Source organism: Pseudochaenichthys georgianus, chromosome 20 (assembly GCF_902827115.2).
Source record: "Pseudochaenichthys georgianus chromosome 20, fPseGeo1.2, whole genome shotgun sequence".
Lineage (NCBI taxonomy): Eukaryota > Metazoa > Chordata > Actinopteri > Perciformes > Channichthyidae > Pseudochaenichthys > Pseudochaenichthys georgianus.
In genome coordinates, this window is record NC_047522.1 from 2,496,375 (window position 1) to 2,518,810 (window position 22,436).

General features: G+C 41.0%; 2 protein-coding genes across 2 annotated transcripts in view; one reads left to right on the forward strand and one right to left on the reverse strand.

Annotated features, from left to right (window-relative positions):
• cntnap2a (contactin associated protein 2a) overlaps window positions 1-22,436 on the reverse strand; it is a 365,546-nt gene that overhangs the window by 119,293 nt on the left and 223,817 nt on the right. The window lies entirely within an intron of this gene.
• LOC117465697 (complement C1q-like protein 2) lies at window positions 5,981-7,887 on the forward strand. The gene is made up of 4 exons (XM_034108667.2): window positions 5,981-6,303; window positions 6,964-7,089; window positions 7,222-7,344; window positions 7,422-7,887. The coding sequence occupies exons 1-4, from the start codon at window positions 6,099-6,101 to the stop codon at window positions 7,697-7,699; spliced, it is 732 nt and encodes a 243-aa protein (XP_033964558.1). The 5' UTR covers window positions 5,981-6,098; the 3' UTR covers window positions 7,700-7,887.

A 22,436-nucleotide genomic window follows, 5' to 3' on the forward strand; every position in this document is an offset into this window, starting at 1 on the left:
TCCGGTGAGACTTTGATTCCGGATAATGATCCAAGTCAAATCAAAAAGCACCAGCACATTATTTAATTCATGAACAGGTCCACATTGATCCTGGTGAACTTTGTTATAGGAGAATAGAGGTGAAAGTTAAGGACCCGACATAAGAAAAAGACGACTGGAGGACTCAGAGGGACGTGGGTGGTGAAAGTAGGAAATACAATTTCAGTGAGTGATGTGTGGCTATCTCTCTGTTTACTTTCCACATTGAACTGCTGTTTTCCCTCCATCTCAGCTGCCTGGCGAACGTGGCTTCAGACAGAGGGGAGACATGTTCTGTAAAGAAACATCTTCCCGTCTGTGCCGCATGTTTTCTTCACTTCACATGCTCCCAAACTCTTCCTCGCTTCTCTTTTGTTCCTTCCTTCTCTCCCCCAGCTTCCAGTCTCACGGCCTCGGTGTCTCGACTCCATTAACTCTCAGAAAACCCTGTTTGCATCTAAGTGTGTGTGTGTGTGTGTTTTATATCCGTGCATGCCAACACATCCTCACTCCCAGGTCGGCCTATGTTGACGTTATGTCAAGTCCCCTGCCGGCTTTTTCCAACGCAAGGGGGGGGGCCTTAGAGTCCATTTTCAATGCAAGGGGAGGGCCCTTAGCGTCCATTTTCAGCTTTCCGGGATGTCCATATGCTTCTATGGACGCTCATGGAATCACGGTATTCGTTTGTGTCGGCTGCCCTTAAAGGCAATGAGAGCGTCCATTCTCATTGGATAACGGAGAATTGTACACCCGGAAGTAAGTATTCCCCTTACTGACGATTGATTTTACAATGATATCTGCACTACTCATCGGCTAAAAAACACCAGATTATCCTTGTTAATTACACAACATTGATTGGTTTAAATTGTGTGCAATGCTTTTGTATTTTTCCCCTTCGATTCGGAGAAACAAATCTTTTTTCGGAGTAAAGGATGGCAGAAGACACTACACTACCCAGAATCCCCAGCTATCGTTTGGACTACACCATGTCCTCTGTTTGACGTCACGTGATCTTCAAATTTCTCCCTGCAGAAAAAGAAAACATGGCCGAACTTCGTTTTATTCTCGGTGTAAAATGCCTGTTTTAAAGTTAGTTTGGCCATTAAAATGCCTTTTGATGTCATTTGATGCGAGAAATATGAGTTGTTATTTCAGATTATGTGTGCAATGGATGTACATGATCTTTAGTTTACTAGTTATTACGAAGATTACTTCAGGAAATCGCGTCATTGTTACCAAGGTGGTTGCTAGGGACGCTGCTATCGATATTATATGTCTGTTATGTTGTGTAACTGTTTAATGGTGTTATCTTTATTGCTACCCCCTTCCCCGTCAATGTATAGTGTTGGTCCACAGCGCAAACATATTAGTTTAACAAAATCCGCATCTAAAGATACGTTATTTTCCCCTGTGCAATTTCCAGTCTCACATCTCACAGCACATTGTCATTAACAAATACCGGAAACAGACCGAAAACATTTTTAAAAAATAAAATAATACCTTAGTCCGAGTGTGCTTGCTTTTCTCTTTGAAAGTCATCACATAACGGCATTGTAATACACGGTTCGGCTGCATTACATATTACATATCTGCCGTAGTTCTGTATTTATAGAGCCCTGATGAGAAGACAAACATGAGGAACTGAAAACGTGACGTGGATCATAAATATATCAGCCATTAAACAACATCTTACATTTCTTTTAACACAATACGTCTCCTTGCAGTATCAACACTAATTCGGCTCACTTTTATATTTGATCCAATTGGTAGATAGGCTGTATTTACACCATAAAGGTGCACAGCTGATATAAAGGGACACCTGGTGGTTAAAACATGTTATTGAATTTCATTATTTTTATTATTAGATATTAATACGATCCCTATAAAGTATATTCATTACTCGTTATTCTCTACTAATAGTTAATTAAAGACTGTATGTAATGACTATTTTGCACATCCCTTTCAAGATTTCAAGATGTTCTAAGGTTTATTGACATATCATATAGGCCTACACAACTGTGGTGTAGTTCTGCACTGAATGAAAAACTTGGGTTGCAGGTTCCTCAATAGTGCATTACAAGACATCTATCAATATGTGTGCATACCTCCAGCAATGTTAACTATGTTGAAGCACTTATTTTAACTGATATTATACATAATTTATTATACTTTTATAAGATGTATGTAGATATTTCATCTCCGGCCTTGTCAGGTATTGAACAATCAATAAATAAAGAACACAGAATTGTTAAATATAAAACACAGAATTTGTGTGATTATACTAAATGATTTACAAATAAACACTACTGCATATTTAACTGTTACACATGCTGATGTAATGCAAATGTTCCAACTTGGGATCAATAAAGTATATCTTATCTTAAGCTGATCGATGGCTACTGCCATATTTGCACAATGTGCCTCTGAACCTTGACAAGTGCATGTTTCAGGCTTAGCAATTAATGTAATGTAATGTAATGTTATCAATGAACAAGAGGAGGGGTCACACACATAAGACCAGCTGTTAAATAAAGCTCTTCTGACATTAGCTGGCATGTGGGTATATATATTAATGCTGCCCATTATGGGCACGAGCAATTTGCACCCATTTATTAATTATATGTTAAATGTGAGTGTTTCCTGTCCCCTAAACCTGCAGGGATGTACACAGTTTAATACTGGCAACTTCTTATTATGGGAAATACGAAAACGTCTTTTAAAACTACAACTCCCAGTAGAGACGTGCCATAGATAGAGAACATGTTGCGAAACAGAATAGCCAGCATGTGTAGTTCTGGGGACGGGGTGGGGGAGGGGGGACGCGGTGGACCCGTTCAAATCCAGTTTTGGATAGTCTGCCGTGGTTCCATCCCATTTCAAGTGCTGTTCGAGGCTCGGTAACCCTGGGAGCACACTCTCCAATCACAGAGCTTGAGGACTATCACGGGTTTGTCAAACAGAGCACATGGTGTAGTCCAAACGATAGCTGGGGATTCTGGGTAGTGTAGTGTCTTCTGCCATCCTTTACTCCGAAAAAAGATTTGTTTCTCCGAATCGAAGGGGAAAAATACAAAAGCATTGCACACAATTTAAACCAATCAATGTTGTGTAATTAACAAGGATAATCTGGTGTTTTTTAGTCGATGAGTAGTGCAGATATCACTGTAAAATCAATCGACAGTAGGCCTAAGGGGAATTCCGGGTACTCAATTCTCCGTTATCCAATGAGAATGGACGCTCTCATTGCCTTTAAGGGCAGTCGACACAAACGAATGCCGTGCTTCCATGAGCGTCCATAGAAGCATATGGACATCCCGGAAAGCTGAAAATGGACGCTAAGGCCCCCCCCCTTGCGTTGAAAATGGACTCTAAGGCCCCCCCCCTTGCGTTAGAAAAAGCCGGCAGGGGACTTGACATAACGTCAACATAGGCCGACCTGGGAGTGAGGATGTGTTGTGCATGCAGGCTTTTAGCACTCTGCAACTGTATACAAGCTGTCAATGCAGTGTGAGTGTATGCAAGTTTTGTGCTGTCCTTTCGCTCTCTTCCCTCGTAGCTGTGCTCCATTAAATATGAGTGATGTTTTGCAAAGGGACATTACTACTGGAGCCGAGAGAGAAGCCGGCTCGCTGTCATCACCCTCCCCTCTATACATCACCTCCCACTGACACCAATCTCTATTCATCCTTCCCTCCCTGCCTCCCTCTCTGTCCCCAATTCTTTCTCCCGTCGCTCCATCTTTATTTCCTTTCCTACATTTCACTTTTCTCTATTTTCTCTCCGTCTCCTCTCCACTCTTGTGGTCATCTGCTGCATTGTCTGTCTTTTTCAATTCATCTCCACTCCCAGCTTCACTGACCGTAATGCATCGATAGTGAGGACACAGTTCAAGGTACGGTCACATGTCACAAATCCATTGCAGCAGAGTGTATTTACTCATGGGTCAGTATGCAAGTCGATACACATGTACCTCAACTTGCTGCATGTGTCGATACATTGGACTCGTGTGTGTACGAGTGTGTGTGTAAGAGTGTGTGCGCTCAGCCTCTCAAAGAGACACTTTTTTTATTTCCTCCCAGAATGCACTCTGAGTGCCTGGAGTTTGTGTCAGTAGGGAGTCTACACTAATTAATCTCCATCAGCAAGGGGACGATTCACGTGTGTGTGTGTGTGTGTGTGTGTGTGTGTGTGTGTGTGTGTGTGTGTGTGTGTGTGTGTGTGTGTGTGTGTGTGTGTGTGTGTGTGTGTGTGTGTGTGTGTGTGTGTGTGTGTGTGTGTGTGTGTGTGTGTGTGTGATCATGAAAGTGACCACAGGACTTAAGAGCCAAGGTAGCCGCCTGCTGAGAGGTGTGACCGCTGTGGCCTTGTTCACGGCGATGCTGGTTTAATATGCATCGTTAATTTAGGTTGAGCAACAGCTTGAAATAAATAATGACAGGGAATCAGAGGAAGCTTTTCTGGATAGGATATGTTCTGGTTAAAAGTGCTGCTTCACTGGAAATCTCATTTCCGCCTGTATATAGTTCTGATGTAATCACTAACCAGCTTTGTGCTCCATCCCCTCCCCTTCTGTAACCTCTGAAACGTAATGGAAAATAGATACCGAGTAACCTCGTGTCCCCTCATCTGTTTTACATCACCTGCAATAGCTTTGAATGATGAGCTTATGTGTGATGCCGGTGTTATTGAATCTTCCCACTCACTGCTGCACGGACGCAAACAAAGACACACACATATGTGGTGCAATCGTTCTGTCACACACACCTAACACAAAGGCCCACACACCGGCTGTGAAGCAAAGATAACAACGAATTGAGATAATAACGGAGTAAAAGGAGGAAGATAATTGTTCAGATTTGAGGAGATAAGACTGTTGCGTGGCTTTGTGTTAAGTCGTCATGCACGGCGCTGCTAAAGAGAGAAGCTGATCACTGCTCTGTGGCAAGAGTGTATTCCCAACAGAACATTAACCCATTCAAACATCCGAAAGGGTGACAATTATTTTACATAATAAATAATGAAATGTGGACCTGCAGTAATTATATCTTTTGAGAATTTTCAAATAACATTTGATCCAGATACGCTCATGACATGTTAGCACTTCTGACTCGTGCCTTTCTGGAAGGAAAAACAACTTTAAAGGTCACAATAAAACATTTGTATTCACAATTCCATTCAAGGATTTTTTACTGAACATTATTCAATATGTATGAATGCAGTCAGATTTTAATAGACTGAATTTGGAGAATTTGCCATGTTTTCTTGAATTCTAGATAATAAACACACTGCCCATCTGGATAAACAAGATGAATGATGATGTGTATGAGAGCTCTACTTATTTCATAGTGGCATACTGTAATAAACACAACTTCATATTATTAAATACCCACAATTAAACACCAACGTACGATTTCCCTTTTTACTACTCTTTTATTTGCATGTACCGTACTTTTCGGACTATAAAGCGCACCTGCATATAAGCCGCAGCAGCTAAATTGTCCGTCTGTCTTGCTCTCGTTCTGTCTCTCGGTTCCACTTTTACTTTGGCGCGCTACCTGTCTCACTCTTTTCCGGCCTCCAGCTTTTCCTGCTGGAGCCCGCCGCTTAAAGGTGGCGGGCGCGGACCGGTCCTAGAGCCCATAGAGTTAAAGGTGGTTAATTGTACCTATAAAATCCATAGATTTAGGAGGTTCCCTAGTGGCCGTTAGCTGTACAAAAAGAACGGGGGGAAAAGTCGTGGCTTATAGTCCGAAAAGTACGGTACCTTCATCACTTCTAGTGTTATTTGTAAAAATAAAAGTGATATCCCTTTAAATACATTTTACCGAGTTTGCATTGGGGTCATTGGAGTTTATTTATTTTGTAAGGGAAATCATTCTTGCAGTAACAGCTGTGGTCGTTGCATCATCCTCGCTTCCTAAATATGGTCAGGCAGGGAGGGCCTTCTTGTCCCAAACCAGTACATTATAAATAATAGGCGAGGTGTTTGGCTCACAACACCTGTGGTCAGCGGGAGACACACTTTTAAATCAGATTCTATTTCATTTCTTCCAGGTATTTGTGGCGGCTGAGGTTTTACAATGAGGGGTGCTGTGCTGCTGCTGCTGCTGCTGTTCTGTGTGTCTGCAGAGGGCGGAGGAGTGGACCGAGGTTCACAGAGCAGTGTGCTGGCTGAGAGGGAAATCTGGACTGAGCTGAGAGCTATAAAGAACATGGTGGGGGAGCAAGAGGTTGAGCTGCAGACCCACAGAGACAACGTTGCCAGTCTGGAGAAAGAGAACCGAGGTAAGATATCAACAGTCTCTGTGATGTTTAGGATGGGGTTGCAATGATAGATAATACGCCAAATGATATTCTATTTTGACGGGTGGCGCAGTGGTCGGTGCATCTGATCATCAGATCAAGGGGGGGTGCTGGGGAACTCCAGTTCGAAACCTGCTCCTGCCGCCACTGCGTCAGGCCGTCGTGTCCTTGGGCAAGACGCTTCACCTGAACTTGCTCCTGTGGGTATTGTCCACAGTGACCATTGCATGTATAAAAAACATGTGTAATGTGTATTTGTAAAGCGCTTTGAGCACTGGAAAAGCGCTGTAATAAATGTAAGGAATTATTAATTATTATTACTTGGGTAGTAGATTCCCCAAAAATGTGAAAAAAGTTAAGCACAACAAGAACATATTCACATTTGAGAAGCTTAAACCAATGACTATTGAGCATTTTTGATTTAAGAAATACTTGATTATCAGCTAAAGTGCTGGAGGATTTGAGTCCTCTTTATTGTGACACAAGCACATAGTAAAGCACAAAGAGTACAATTTGGACTCTGCGTTTATGAAAAATGCGGAGGAGGCTGAGATAGCAGAACACAATTATCAAAATGACAGACTTGGTGATACTAGGACATCTTGAAATAGCGGTTGCGAAATGATTGTCTCATCCTGACAGCCCTGGTTTCCAGAGTCTCAGCCAGCGAGGAGCAGCTGGCGGCTCTCAGGGCGGAGCTGGAGGTTTCTCAGAATGAACTTCCGCTGACCAGGAACACGCTGGATGAGACTGGAATGAGATCATCAGGTATGATAACAGATGGTCAACCTTAAAACAATAAAAGACTAAACATAAAAGTGACTTGTATGACTTCCCCGTGAAAATAACCATGTGTTTACTATTGGTTTCTTTAACATGTATTCAATTGTGTGTTTTCAGGCACTAAGGTGGCTTTCTCTGCAGCTTTGAGTCCTGGAAAGTTTGGACCTTACAATACTGAAACTCCACTTGTCTACAGAAGATCCATCACCAATCTTGGCGGGGCTTACAGCTCAAACACAGGTGCGCAAAAAAGCAAGCATCTTAATATTTCTAAAGAGACAAATAAAGCTGACTTTTGTCCTCCTCTGCTGCTGCAGGTGTGTTCACAGCCCCCGTCAGAGGAGCCTACTACTTCCGCTTCACTGCTATGAACAACAAGCACGGAGAGAATATGGCAGTTAACCTGTACCGTAATAGTCAGAGAATTATACATAACTCTAAGCAGAATGATGGTAATACTTTCCTTTCCAATGCTGCGGTTCTCCATCTGACTCAGGGAGACGAGGTCTATATGCGTCTCCATGAAGACTGTGGTCTTTTTGAAAATGATGACACCTACAACACCTTCAGTGGGTTCCTGCTGTATTCTATGTGATCCTCAAATATAATCCAAACAACACCAATGGTTGATTTCTAAACTTTAAAATGTGTCGATTTTATTCTTACTTTGTCAAAGTTGTCCTTGGCTAGCTCAGTCTAATCAAGCCATTTAGATACGAAGAAGAAAGAAGTTGACGAGTGAATCTGGAATCAATGAATAAATAAACTAATTTGTGAACATCATCATGCTGTGTTGTTGTTTATCGACTCCTGGCAGTACTGGAAACAAGTCTACCGCTGTAAAGATGAACAATAAGCATAATTATGTGCAAATATCCGAATGTTATAAAAAAACTCGTCTGGAAAAGCTTACTTTGTGTCTTGGGACATCTTCAAGCAACCCTCTACTGAGCTAATCCAAATGACCTAATTACTTTAGTGCTGTTTCAATAAAATATGTTTTAATTGCAATATATGGAAAACATAATTAGGTCTACATTTAAACGTTTAGGTGAGTAGTAACTTCTCTGAATAACTGGACGACTGCAACTGAGTTATATCCCACATTTCAGAGTGACATACGGCATATTTTCACAAATGAATAATAAAAACTAGATGAAGTAAGAAACTCAGAAAAAATTCCTTGCACACCTGTACACTAGGACAATTAACTTCCACTTCCCACTGGTGTATTCAAGACCGAATGTAAAGTGTGTTAATGATTAATGTTACAAAAAGCAATGAAATTCACAACAACAACTTCTATTATTGTTTGTCTTCTAAACTCGCTTTTGAGACTTCAGAGCACTTTAACTTTAGAGTATTTCATATGAGGCTCGCTGGATTTAAAAGAGTAATATATATGTAAGTAACAAATACAGTATTTGCATGCTTTAACCAAGAAGTACTGCTATTTTCTTTTTCACTTCAGGGACTATATATAGTCCCTGTTAAACGATATTAGGCGAGGAAAATAGTTCATCCAATCTTGTTTTTAAACAATTTGTTGGACTGGCAGCTCAGTGAAAACATTGTATTAGTGCAATACTTGTACAATTTAGAGATATCAGTAGATGTTCTCTATTCTATTCTAAAAGCACCTTTTCTCGTTCTCATTATAACGTAACAAGTAGAGAAATTGGTTTTAAAATGATTAGTTTAGTGGAATAAATACAAAGAACCCAATTTAGAGTTAGACTTTAAACTGTACCGGGACCAAAGAGAAGAAGGATGAATGATATTTTCCTCCATTTAGGACACAATGTTATATTATAATATTAATTGTAAATGGAAGTATTCATACCCAAGTAACCTGGATTCTGTTCTTGGTCCCCTCCTCTTCTCCCTGTACACAAACTCGCTCGGATCTGGCATTAGCCCGCACGGTTTTTCATACCACTGCTGCGCTGACGACACCCAATTAATCCTGTCCTTTCCCCGCTCAGAGACCCAGGTCGTCGCACGCATCTCTGCTTGTCTAGCTGACATCTCTCAGTGGATGTCCGCTCATCATCTCAAGCTCAACCTTGACAAGACTGAACTGCTTTTCCTTCAGGGAAAAGATTGTCCCACTCTTGACCTGACAATCAACATCGGCACCTCTGTTGTTTCCCCGACTCAGACTGCAAGGAATCTGGGTGTGATCCTAGATAACAACCTGTCCTTCACTGCAAACATCGCTGCTACAACCCGCTGCTGCAGATACACGCTTTACAACATCAGGAAGATACGTCCCCAGCTGACCCAGAAAGCCACGCAGGTTCTGGTCCAGGCTCTCGTCACCTCACGCCTAGACTACTGCAACTCCGTCCTGGCTGGTCTACCTGCATGCGCCATCCGACCTCTGCAGCTCATCCAGAATGCAGCGGCTCGTCTGGTCTTCAACCTTCCTAAATGTTCCCACACCACGCCGCTCCTCCGCTCCCTCCACTGGCTTCCGGTAACTGCTAGAATCCACTTCAAGACACTGGTACTTGCGTACCATGCTGCGAATGGATCTGGCCCTTCCTACATCCAGGACATGGTTAAACCGTACACCCCAGCACGTGCACTACGCTCTGCATCAGCCAAACGACTCGCTGCACCCTCGCTGCGAAGGGGACCCAAGTTCCCATCAGCAAAAACACGTGGGTTTGCTGTCCTGGCTCCAAGATGGTGGAATGAGCTCCCATTGACATCAGGACAGCAGATAGCTTACACATCTTCCGGCGCAGACTGAAAACTCATCTCTTTCGACTCCACTTCGAGCGATAGAACTATTAACAAAGAACTGCTAAAAGAGCACTTATATACTAATAAAGGACTGGCTTATCTATAGCCAGTTGAGTAGCACTTGAAATGCTTTGCTCTATGAAACCTGATGTACTTATATGATTCTGTTTTCTTCAAGTTTGTGTCTTCCTGGTCGAATGTACTTATTGTAAGTCGCTTTGGATAAAAGCGTCATCTAAATGCAATGTAATGTAATGTAATGCTTGTAATGATAAAAACACCACGTTTAACTACACAGTGTTACATATAAAATGATAAACAGCTGATATGACTTTAACATGTGATGTTTTTCACACAGTGAACTCAATAGTATGATCACAGTACCTGTGGAAAACCAGCCGTCTTTAACTGTATCAATGCCAGACTCTGAAGATAAATTAGTCAACATGTAACAGGGAAAGCGGGTTTGATTGATCCACTATCAGCAGCTGCAGTCTACTGGAGCTTCACACGTCCCCATTACTCAAAGAGCTTTCAGTGCAGAAGAGAGCAGGCTCAGGAGGGAAGTGTCACAGAAAGTCTATTAAAGCATTAAGGGCCGAGCAGCAGCATCACTGACACCTGGGCCGGGCTGCAGGCGTGGAGGGACATGTTCATATAACGGAGGGAGGAGCTGAGTGTCACCCAGACTCAGAGTCTCAGAGACAGAGTGCTGAGGGGGGGGCGGGGGGAGAACAAATGATTCTCCTCATGATGAAGCTGATGTATGCACTTTAAAAGATGTCTTCTTAGTGAGGGGATGTGCTTTGCATTTAACATGTTAACTATTAAACCCCTGAACTCTGTAAAGAACATCCATAAACATTCCTTTGTGTGCAAATTATTTACATATTCCATGTACTTGTATATAGACTTCTTGCACTATTTCTATGTTACTTTATTTACTTGCACATCTTAAAACATTCTCTTTGACTATTTTATTAATTCTATGTCCTATATATATATTCATGTTGCACTGTTGGAGGAGCATGTGATAAGTACACTGTAGCTAATGTGCACATGACAATAAAGCCTTGAAACTTGAATAATAATAATAATAATAATAAATGTAATTTCCAAGCGCTTCTTCAGGTGCTCAAAGACGCTTTACAGTGGTGATAAAACGAGATATAATAGAATACACAAATATTAAAACAGCAACACAACATCATTCACAAATGAAAAGCCAGTCTGAAGAGGTGTGTTGGTCAGTGTTTTGAAGGTGGGGGGGTCGGTGCAGTCTCTGATGTGTTGTGGAAGGGAGTTCCAGAGGGTGGGGGCAGCGATGGAGAAGTCTAATGTTTTATTCAACTGATTGGACCTTATGTGTGCTCTACCTCAGAGAGAGAGATTCAGCAGATTGTTTGCACTGAACACCTGGCTTTCAACTGTCTGTTCTGACCATTCTGTTCATTTTATTGACAACTTTAACTTTTTATGGGATCGGAGACATCTTTTCAAGGCAAATGGAGTTTGCCTGAACAAGTCAGGAGTGAAATTGTTTATCTCTAACATATTCAACTGCCTGCGTCATCAATCTGTTCCCTCTGCCAAGGACAAGCGGCAAGAGAAATCAAAACAGGAGAAAGACACAACACATCGCGCAGACAACCTTGAAGAATTATCACTGCACCCGCCTGAGGAATGTTCTGATTATGGGAGACCTATGAAACACACGGAGGAGTCTCCACTGCCCGTCACCCGCCCCCCTGTCAACGCCTTTGAGGATACTCCGTTCACCCTTTCACCCTCGCCCACCCTCCTGGAGATCGCTGAACACACAGAGGAGATACAGAGGGTTGGCACCGATTCCTTCCTGGAGTTCAAAGACCAAACTAAGGCGATACGCAGGATTGGCCGCATGTCCTTTACCCCCGCCCCTCAACGACGCCCACCAAAATCACTGCAGAGACGCGCACCATCTCCCCCGTCCTCATCACCGCGCCTACGTCAACCACCTCCCCCCCCCCTGGCAGCATGTCCTCTACCCCCGCACCATCTCCCCCGTCTCCATCACCGTGCCTACGTCAACCACCTCCCCTCCCTTCTCCGAAGCCTGATAAGGATGTTTGTGTACAAAATAAAACAAACTCTCACTGATATGTGCTGGGTCCAGGCTCAAGGGCGTTTGGCACTCTCAACTCTTTCCAGGACATACCGGGGCCCTGCCTGCCAGTAGCTTTGCCGATATCTGTGTTGATAGGTAATAGATTAAGAGCGGTGAATCAGCTTGGAAACAGGAAGCGCTCAAACGTTTGTGTGAGTTTATCAAATTTAGCAGTGATTCCATGTCAGCCACAGCTTGTCACAAAAAACATGACTGATAATGTGTTTAACGAACTTAAACTAGCTTTATTAAATGTCAGGTCTTTGGCAGGAAAAACATTTTTAATCAATGATTTTATCACTGAGCACAATCTCGATTTTATGTTTTTAACAGAAACTTGGATTGAACAACATAACAGTGCAGCTGTTCTTATCGAATCAACTTTAGTTTTATGAGTCAGGAAAGAATGCAAAAGAAGGGGGTGGAGTTGCTATTCTGTTCAATGATTCCATTCAATGCAGGAAGACATCTTATGGGAACTTTGATTCTTTTGAATATGTGGCCCTTCAGCTGAAATGCTCCTCTCGAGCTCTGTTCCTAAATATCTATAGACCACCCAAATACTGTGCAAGCTGTTTTGATGACTTTACTGAACTGCTGTCTATAGTGTGTTTTGACTTTGACCGTCTAGTCATTGTTGGTGATTTTAACATCCATGTTGACAACTCCCAGGACAGAGGGGCTAAAGAACTGTTTTGTGTTCTTGATAGCTATGGACTGACTCAGCATGTGACGGAGCCCACGCACAATAAGGGGCACACTCTGGACTTAATTATCTCAGGTTGTGGTGACTGATGTTGCACTCTCTGATCATTCCTGTGTTTTCTATAGGCGCATTCACACTGCGGTACTTTTCCCACAAAGGTTCATGCGAACTTAGTTCATGCAAACTCTTTAGTTCGCATGAACTAAGTTCTCATGAACGCGCTCACACCGGAAAAAGTCCCTGGGGGTGGATTAGGCAAATGAAGCCGCTGACGTCACTTCTTCTTCTTCTGCTTTGGGTTTACTGGCAGGCCGCAAACCACTTCACGGCGTATACTGCCGCCCAAAGTCCCCGGCCGGAAGTCCCCGGAGTTGGGGAAGGCTTCAGTAGAAGCTGCTGGGAGTCCCAGCAGCTTCTACTGAAGCCTTCCGAGTAGAACGCCAGAACGCCGACACCTCCTCATCTCCACCGCTCCCATGTTTTATTTTGTGTTGCCATAAGTTAGTCTCTCTGCATTTCTGCGCTGGGCTAATGCTAATAATGCTAATGCGAGGATAATAAAATGGCGGCTTCACAAAACTTTTTGGGAGTTTTACGGGGCATGGTTTGCAATCAGAAATATAGCTCTTTTCTCACAAAAGAGCCCCTCGAAAGTCCCTGCTCTCTAGCAGGGACTTTCGAGGGGGTAAAAAGGTTCGCATGAACACATTTTAGTACCGGCTCTTTTTGGTGTGAACGCGATCATGAACTAAGTTTGCATGAACCTTTGTGGGAAAAGTACCGCAGTGTGAATGCGCCTTTTGAGAGCTCTATTTCTGTTCACAAAAATGTTCAAAAAGAGGTAACCACAAAGCGATATTTAACTGAAAATACTAGGGAAATGTTTACTCAGAATTTTTCTTCCACACTTGCCCCTGCTAACATCTCAGTAAATGAGCTAGTAGATAATTTTAATTCAAAAATTTAAAATTGTATAGATCCCATTGCTCCAACTAGGGTAGAGGAAGTGACTGGGAAGAAAATATCTCCATGGAGAAAGGCCATGACCGTGAAAACAGAAAAAAGAGAATGTCGAAAAGCTGAACGCAGGTGGCGAAAAACAAATCTTCAGGTTCACTTTGAAATCTATAAAGAGAGACTTGGCCTTTATAATTTGGAATTGAAAAACGCACGACAATCGTTCTTCTCTGACATCATTACCAAAAACAAAAACAATGCACGTGCCTTGTTTGCTACTGTCGACAGACTAACTAACCCCCCAGTGTCAGTAGCCTCTGAATTTCTATCCACCAGGGCATTCAAGGATTTTGCCTCCTTCTTCACTGACAAAATTCAGAAAATCAGACAAGCAGTCAGTGCCTCTGCATCAGGAACAGCAAATGTGTTGTCTCTGTGTCCACCTAATATCAATTCAGACATCATGACACAATTCCATCAGATTAATGATAAAAACCTAGCGGACATTATACAACTTCTGAAGTCCTCCTCCTGCTGCCTTGATATTATTCCAACAGGATTTTTCAAAGATGTTTTTCGTTGCATGGCCTCAGAACTACTTCATATAGTAAACAAATCTCTTCACTCAGGTATTTTTCCACAGGCCCTGAAAACTGCAGTCATTAAACCGCTCTTAAAAAAGAATAATCTAGATACTTCAGTAATGAACAATTACAGGCCCATATCGAACCTCCCATTTCTAGGTAAAATCATTGAAAAAGTTGTTTTTCAACAGTTGAGTAATTTTTTGGATTTAAATGACTGTTTCGATGTGTTCCAGTCAGGCTTTCGTCCAAACCACAGCACTAAGACTGCTCTTGTAAAGGTCTTTAATGACATCCACTTAAACACAGACAGTGGCAGAACTTCAGTGTTAGTATTATTAGACCTCAGTGCTGCGTTTGACACTGTTGAACACAACATATTACTCGAAAGACTAGAAAACTGGGTGGGACTTTCGGAAACAGTTCTAAATTGGTTTGAATCCTACCTAAAGGACAGAAACAACTTTGTTTCTATAGGTAAAAACTAAAAATATTTAATCGCGATTAATCGCATGATTGTCCATAGTTAATCGCGATTAATCGCAAATTAATCGCACATTTTTGATCTGTTCTAAATGTACCTTAGAGGAATATTTTTTAAGTGTTTAATACTCTTATCAACACATGAGTGGACAAATATGCTTTATGCTAATATTTATTATCATTTGAACAATGACAAATATTCTCATGAATATTAAACAACCTCTGAACATTACAAATATTCGCCTCAATTCAACCTGGAACCTCTCTCATACAATAATACAATACAAAGTGTGTCTGTGTGTGTGTGTGTGTGTGTGTGTGTGTGTGTGTGTGTGTGTGTGTGTGTGTGTGTGTGTGTGTGTGTGTGTGTGTGTGTGTGTGTGTGTGTGTGTGTGTGTGTGTGTGTGTGTGTGTTTCGGTGTGTTTGCGCACAGATCCTGCCTCACAGTGGACCTGACGAATGCATTTGTTTTTCATTTGTTGTGTGTGTGTGATGGATCGTTGGAGCTATGTGCAACTCAAGGCTTATGCTCGAACGGGAGCTGCCTGGACGCTGCAATCATCTACGGATCACTATCCGTGCTGAGTGTGCTGACTTCTCGTACAATGTCCCGCTGTCTGGCTTCCTGCATAAAGTCAAGTGCTCGGCGCAGTTGTGTGGATAGAGTGCTCCTCTGTTTTCATTTAAACAGCTCCTTATATCCGTTAGCGCAGCTAGCTAGCACCAGATGCTAACAACAACAATGCACGTAAGGTCTCTCTCTCGCTCGCTCGGGCCACACATACACACACCCTCCCGGTCCTCCCGATGGCCAGTCGATGCCTGCCGGTGAGCGTGGAAGTGTGGTCTGCCACAAGCGGGCGGCAGGAGCGGGGCTGTCAGCATCAGCTTGTAAATGGTATTTTAAACTCGATGCGCTCTGAAACTACGGGGCGGCCGAGGAAAAGAAATACACATGCGTTAATCACGTTAAAATAATTACTGGCGTTTTTTTTTTTTTGCGTTAACGCGTTATTAACGCGTTAACTTGACAGCCCTAGTAAAAACACATCTGAGTTGACAAATAAGACATGTGGGGTTCCTCAAGGCTCCATCTTGGGGCCTCTTCTCTTTAACATCGACATGCTACCACTGGCTCAGATAATGAAAAACAACAAAATAAGTTACCATAGCTATGCAGATGACACACACATTTACGTAACAATTTCACCAGGAGACTATGCTCCAATTCAAACACTGAGTAAGTGCATTGAACAAATCAATGACTGGATGTGTCAGAACTTTCTCCAATTAAACAAAGTTAAAACTGAGGTAATGGTTTTTGGAGCCAAGGCAGAACGTTTAAAAGTTAGCGCTGAGCTTCAGTCTGCAATGTTCAAAACAACAGATAAAGCCAGAAATCTAGGTGTAGTGATGGACTCTGACCTGAGTTTCAACAGTCACATTAAAACAGTTACTAAATCAGCTTACTATCACCTAAAGAACATATCTATGATTAAAAGACTAATGTCACAGCAGGATTTGGAAAAACTTGTCCATGCTTTTATCTTCAGTAGACTCGACTACTGCAATGGTGTCTTCACAGGTCTCACTAAAACATCTATCAGAAAGCTGCAGCTGATTCAGAACGCCGCTGCTCGAGTCCTCCTCATTAACACTAAGAACGTGGATCACATCACTCCTGTTCTGAAGTCTTTACACTGGCTTCCTGTCTGTCAAAGAATAGATTTCAAAATATTGCTGCTGGTTTATAAAGCACTGAATGGTTTAGGCCCAAAATACATTTCTGACCTCCTGCTAAATGATGAACCATCCAGATCTCTCAGGTCTTCAGGGACTGGTCAGCTTTCTGTCCCCAGAGTCAGAACTAAACATGGAGAAGCAGCGTTCAGTTATTATGCTCCAAATATCTGGAACTAACTCCCAGAAACCTGCAGGTCTGCTGCAACTCTGACTATTTTTAAATCCAGACTGAAGACTTTTCTTTTTGTCGCTGCTTTTAATTGAACTATTCATATCTTAGACTGCACTGTAACTTTTATCCTTGTACTTTTTATTTTAATGTTTAATTGAACTATTCATATCTTAGACTGCACTGTAACTTTGATCCATGTATTTTTTCTTTTAATGTTTATTTTATTAGCTTTTCTTTTTAATGACTGATTTTAAATGCCATTTTCTTAATGTCTTTCATTTTTTGTAAAGCACTTTGAATTGCCTTGTGTTGAAAAGTGCTATATAAATAAACTTGCCTTGCCTTACCTCGGAATACCTGTGTACCAGAAGTAACTCTGTAAAAGCCCTGCATTCACAACCTTACTTCGGTAAAAGTACCAACACATAGGCATCGACATATACTTAAAGTACCAAAAGTAGACATATGTTAATGTTCATTTATTAGTGGATTTATATTTTGCATCAGCGAATAATCTCAATTATGTAAAGTAACTAAAGCTGTCAGATAAATGTAACTTTTTTAATATAGGCTTCTGAAATTAAGTGGAAAATACGTATAAATCCCCTTCATGCATAGAGGTCACTACAGTGGACAGCTATTCAAAAGGTGTTTTCTTGTATATGCATTGTTTTTTTTTGCATAGTTGCACCATCAGCCCTAGGACCCTATTGCATCATCCCATACACTGCCACTCAGTGCCAAGTCAGTGTAAGTGTCTCTAAACCAAGATGGACGACAGAAAGCCACATGGACCAAGTCACCCATCTATATCCTGCCAATCCTTTTATGGAAAGCGTCCCCTGCAGGTATTAAAAAGGTGGTGACATCAAGTAACAACTAAGGAATCATATAATTCATAAATGATCAAAGTATTGATGTTATGTTTGCAGGAAATCATGGTTAACCACCTGTCCACTACAGTGGACGTCATGCATCAATGGCTATATTTCAACTACAATTCATACTGGTACTGCTGCTGTTGTTCCCGGGGCCGTCCCTCCCTACAGGCAGATCATGCAGACTGTGTGGGGCCTCACCTTGTGGAGGGGGCCACACCTTGTGGAGGGGGCCACACCTTGCGGAGGGGGGCCTCATCATCTGAGGCGCACCTATGCGCTTATGTGGCGCAATTAGGGTGGCGCAGCACGGTTTCGCCACTGCGAGGCTCCACTAGCACTCATCAAATAACTGTGCGTGGGGCCTCAAATTGAAAATACTTCATCTGCAATATATTTATGGGCCGTAAATCAATATACTTATGTTATTATAATGTAATTTTAAATTTGCACATCTTTAGTTATTATTTTTACAAAATGTACATCTCTTCAGTTCAAACCCTGAACGCATGATTTTAATATGTCCACCTGAGTGGACATATTAAAATCTCTTTGAAAAAACTAGATTAAAAAAAAATAAGTTCAAATCTTGTTTTTCATGCACCAAGAGCAATAATAACACTTGGTAAAAAAAATCCTGACTGAGGCTTTCATAATTCATGCATGAAATAAAGAAGCATGAAATGGACATACTTAAGTACCATTACAATTGCATTTAAGGACCTTTTTAATTCAAGACAATGTTTATAAGTACGTGCAAGTTATTTATTATAGTATGTTAGTGGGAGAATCATGAAAAAAACATATTTATTTTATATATATTATTTATATTATAGCATAACCATTTATCCACGTAAAATACATTCACACCTTTTATTTCATCTGTTTAAGCTGAATTGCGATTAACTCTTAATAATCTACAATTGCACCAAGGTGTGCGTATATGTACAATCATCATTTACATGAATGATAACACCCGATCAGCAGCTCTTTGAATAGCCTCTAATGTTTCCCGCTTAGCCTTATTAGCAGAAGCGATTGACAGCTCTGAGATTAGTAGGTCATGGAAGGATGATATCCATTGCTTGATAAATAAAGTATGTGGGGGTTTCCATCGTATTACAATTATTTTTTTGGCTGCTGTTAGACCAGCGAAAAGCACCATTTTCTGATGGTTCTGCAGGTCAAGAAAGAATCATCATTCAACAATACAATACTTGGGAGACAGGGTATGTGAACTCCATTAATCTCAGATACAATGTCAATAACCTGTTTCCAGAACGTTCTTACTGCAGTACATTCATAAACCATGTGTACATATGTGCCAATAGTCTGTTGGTTACAGAGAAGGCATATGGGGCTTGGAATCATCCTTAATTGACAGCATGTTCTGGTTGACAGGTAATATCTGTGTATCATTTTATACTATATAAATTGGTGATTGTGGTTACGCGATGTTAAGGAGATATTATTCCATATTTTCTTCCAATCAATAGTCTGCGTATCATTTTTTAGATCTGCGTTCCATACTGCAAAGATGCCAATATATCCGGTTAATGTATCTTGCAGCTTTTGATATATATATATATATATATATGAAGTAGTGCCGCTCACACTGTTTGAACTTAATATGACCTTAACTAATTGATGTGTTGGCAGAGGTTGATTCCATGGCACTCCATATGTGCGCATGGCAGTACTAGTTGCAAATAGAAAAAGAAAGAAGAGCCAGGCCCATTATACGTGTCTTTCAATTATTGGAAGGACATCAAGCCGTTGTCGTTGGTTATGTCAGAAAGATAATGTATTCCTCGAGTTTGCCATTGTGGGAATTGGATTGCTTTTCCCCAATACGTAGTAACAGGTTATGAACAATGGTTACTATGCCAATCTACAGACCAATTGCACAATTTCTCTACATGTTTCCACACTTGCCCAACAATTGGTCCAAATGTTTGCATACAGTCATATGGCAGAAAATAAGACATCACCAAGTTTAAGGGGATAGACTATACTTCTTTCAATTTTAATCCAAGGTACATTGGTGCTTTCATCAATCCAGTTTCTCAAGGCTCGAAGCGTAAAGGAATAACAATAAAGCTCCAGATTGGGAACATTAAGGCCTCCACTGTTTTTGTCATATTGTAGAACTTTGTATCTGATTCTTGGGTATTGGTTTTTCCAAATATATTTTGAAATCCTATTCTGAAGTTTGTCCCAAAAACTGTCTGGTGGAGATAAAGGTAACATACTAGCTAAGAAATTGACTCTTGATAGAACATTCATCTTTATGGTTGAAATTCGTCCCGCTAAAGAAATTGTTATATTAGGTCATCTTTAATTGTTGTATACATTCTTTTGTAGTTCTTTGCTACTATTGTGTCTAATGAGGCATATATATAAATTCCCAAATACTTAAAGTGTTGGACGATCTGCCATTCTGTATTTAAGTTTAGTTCAACCATGGCACTATTGAGGGGTAAAAGACTTGATTTATTCAAATTGGTCTTGTCACCAGATATTGAACTAAATTGGGTAAACATATTTAACAGCTTAGGAAGCGTAGTTGGTACCTCGTCCAAGTACAGTACTAGATCATCCGCATATAACGAAATGTTGTGGTCTGTGTCTTTTACAACTATATGTTTTACTTCTTTGGATAGTCTTATTTTCTGTGCAAGCGATTCTAGAGAAATTGCAAACAGAAGCGCGGAGACAGGGCAGCCTTGCCGTGTGCCACGTATAATTGGAAATCTAGGTGACCACTGATTGCCTGTCAGAACCATAGCACTTGGATTATTATATAGGATCTTCAACATAATCATACATTTTGCCCCAAACCCCATTCTTTGCATTGTATGCCACAAAAATGGCCATTCTAGCCTATCAAAAGCTTTTTCAGCATCGACTGATAAGACGGCGCAAGGCAATGTTATGTCTGCTGCAAAATGAATAACATGCAGTAGTCTCCTGATATTATCTGATGAGAATCGGTTTTTCATAAAGCCTGTTTGGTCATAATGTTGGAAGGACTTTCTCCAATCGTCGAGCAATTACTTTTGCATAAAGTAAAAAAAACATATTTATAATAAGATATCTGTATTATATATCTGTATTGAACTGTAGACCAGCTTTACTGTATCTTCACCAAAGGAAGTGAGATGTTCAGTGCTTCAGAAACGACTAAATACATAATTTTATCAGCACCCCCCTGATAATATGAAAACTATCAGAGGGAGTTATTATGGGAGATAAGCAGTGGCCAGGTGAATACTAATCAAATGCTCAGAGGAAGCACACAGATTCCACAGATATCAGAGAGTAAGAAGCAACACTTATGATACTATCACATTACACATGGGAGAGAAGCGTTATTTTCTCACCTGGAACATTTCGGCAATATCACAATGTATCCAGCGTGGAACATTAATACTGTTTCTGATTACCTTCCTTTCTACTCCCTCGTCCTCTCTCCTATTCTCTGCCTCCCATCCCGTTTAACTTCTCTCCTCTCCCACTGTTTCATATGATCCTGTATGTATAATATAAATTAATTTAGTATCCTATAAATTCATGGGGCCCGCTGGCAATCCTGAATGTATCCTCCATTCCTAAATATGATGTCCTCCAAGGTAGTTTGCAGAATTTTAAACGTCCTTACGGATGGCAATGCGGCAATTAAACAAAGCCGGAGAATACAAAATATTAACATAATACACACACACACACACACACACACACACTTGGGGGGAATGAAACAATAAAACACTAACATCTGGGGTGGTTGCAGGGCTGTTTTCCCCACAAATCTGTGCCTCAGGCCTGTTATTGTAATTACTCATGCTTCCTATTCTGACTGTGCAAGTAACCTTGTGTGTGTGACTGATAGTAAATTCTGCATCTCAAAGGATCTGATGTTATTACTTCTGGCTAAGTTGATGGGTGTGAACGGACGGATGAGAGAACACACAAACACTCGAAGAGTTTTAACGAAGAAGAAATATTCCTGCGGCGGTCTGAATCCGACAGTTTACGCTGTGGCTTTGTCTTATTTTGCAATGAGCCTCGCCTCAGTCTCACCGAGAATGATTTGGATGGTACGTTGCCCAGTAGGTATAAAAAAGGCCGATATAAAGAAAGGAGTTAATGCATAACGTAATGAAACAGATGATTGAGTCATTCCAGCATATCATAACGCTTTTGTATGAAACTGTAAGAGGGGAAAGACATTACACACAAAGCAGATTCAATAATAACATGCAGGTTAAACACAAGTATTGAAGGGAATTTAGAAACGTAATTGATAAAGAAAAAATATATGTTGTTTCTTTTCATTGTTTTTCTTACACAATTACACCAATGTAACACTTTCTTGATCTCAATTTGGGAAACCTTTTCAATGTTTTTTATCTTTTATTTTATTCATCAAGATTCATTGTAATTATATTCCTTTATAACAACAAAGGAGAACAATAAAGAAAAAAGTGCTACATCAATTGTTTGTTTTTCTTGAAGCTATGTTACATATTGAATGACTCTTCAACATTAATTATAACTACTAATACCTTGTGTTTGTAACAGGAGTACATTTCCTCAACAAGCTCTTAGGAAATTAGATGTGTTCGTCCCTGCAAAAGCACCAGAGACAGTCGAATATCGTTTCCATGGAAACAATGCAGGTGCCAAATCATTTGATAATTAATCAAAAGGATGATGAGAAGGAAACATCCTCGAAACACACAATCATACCGACACTCACCTGCTATCAGCATCAGGTAAATAAAGAGCGTTTCCCCGGCGTTGGTTTAGTGCATGGGATGTAATGTGGAAAATGGGAGCTTGATTTGTTTTGTGGGCACATGAAAACATGTTGTGTTGCTTCTGTTCGGCCACGAAGGCAACACTTTCCGG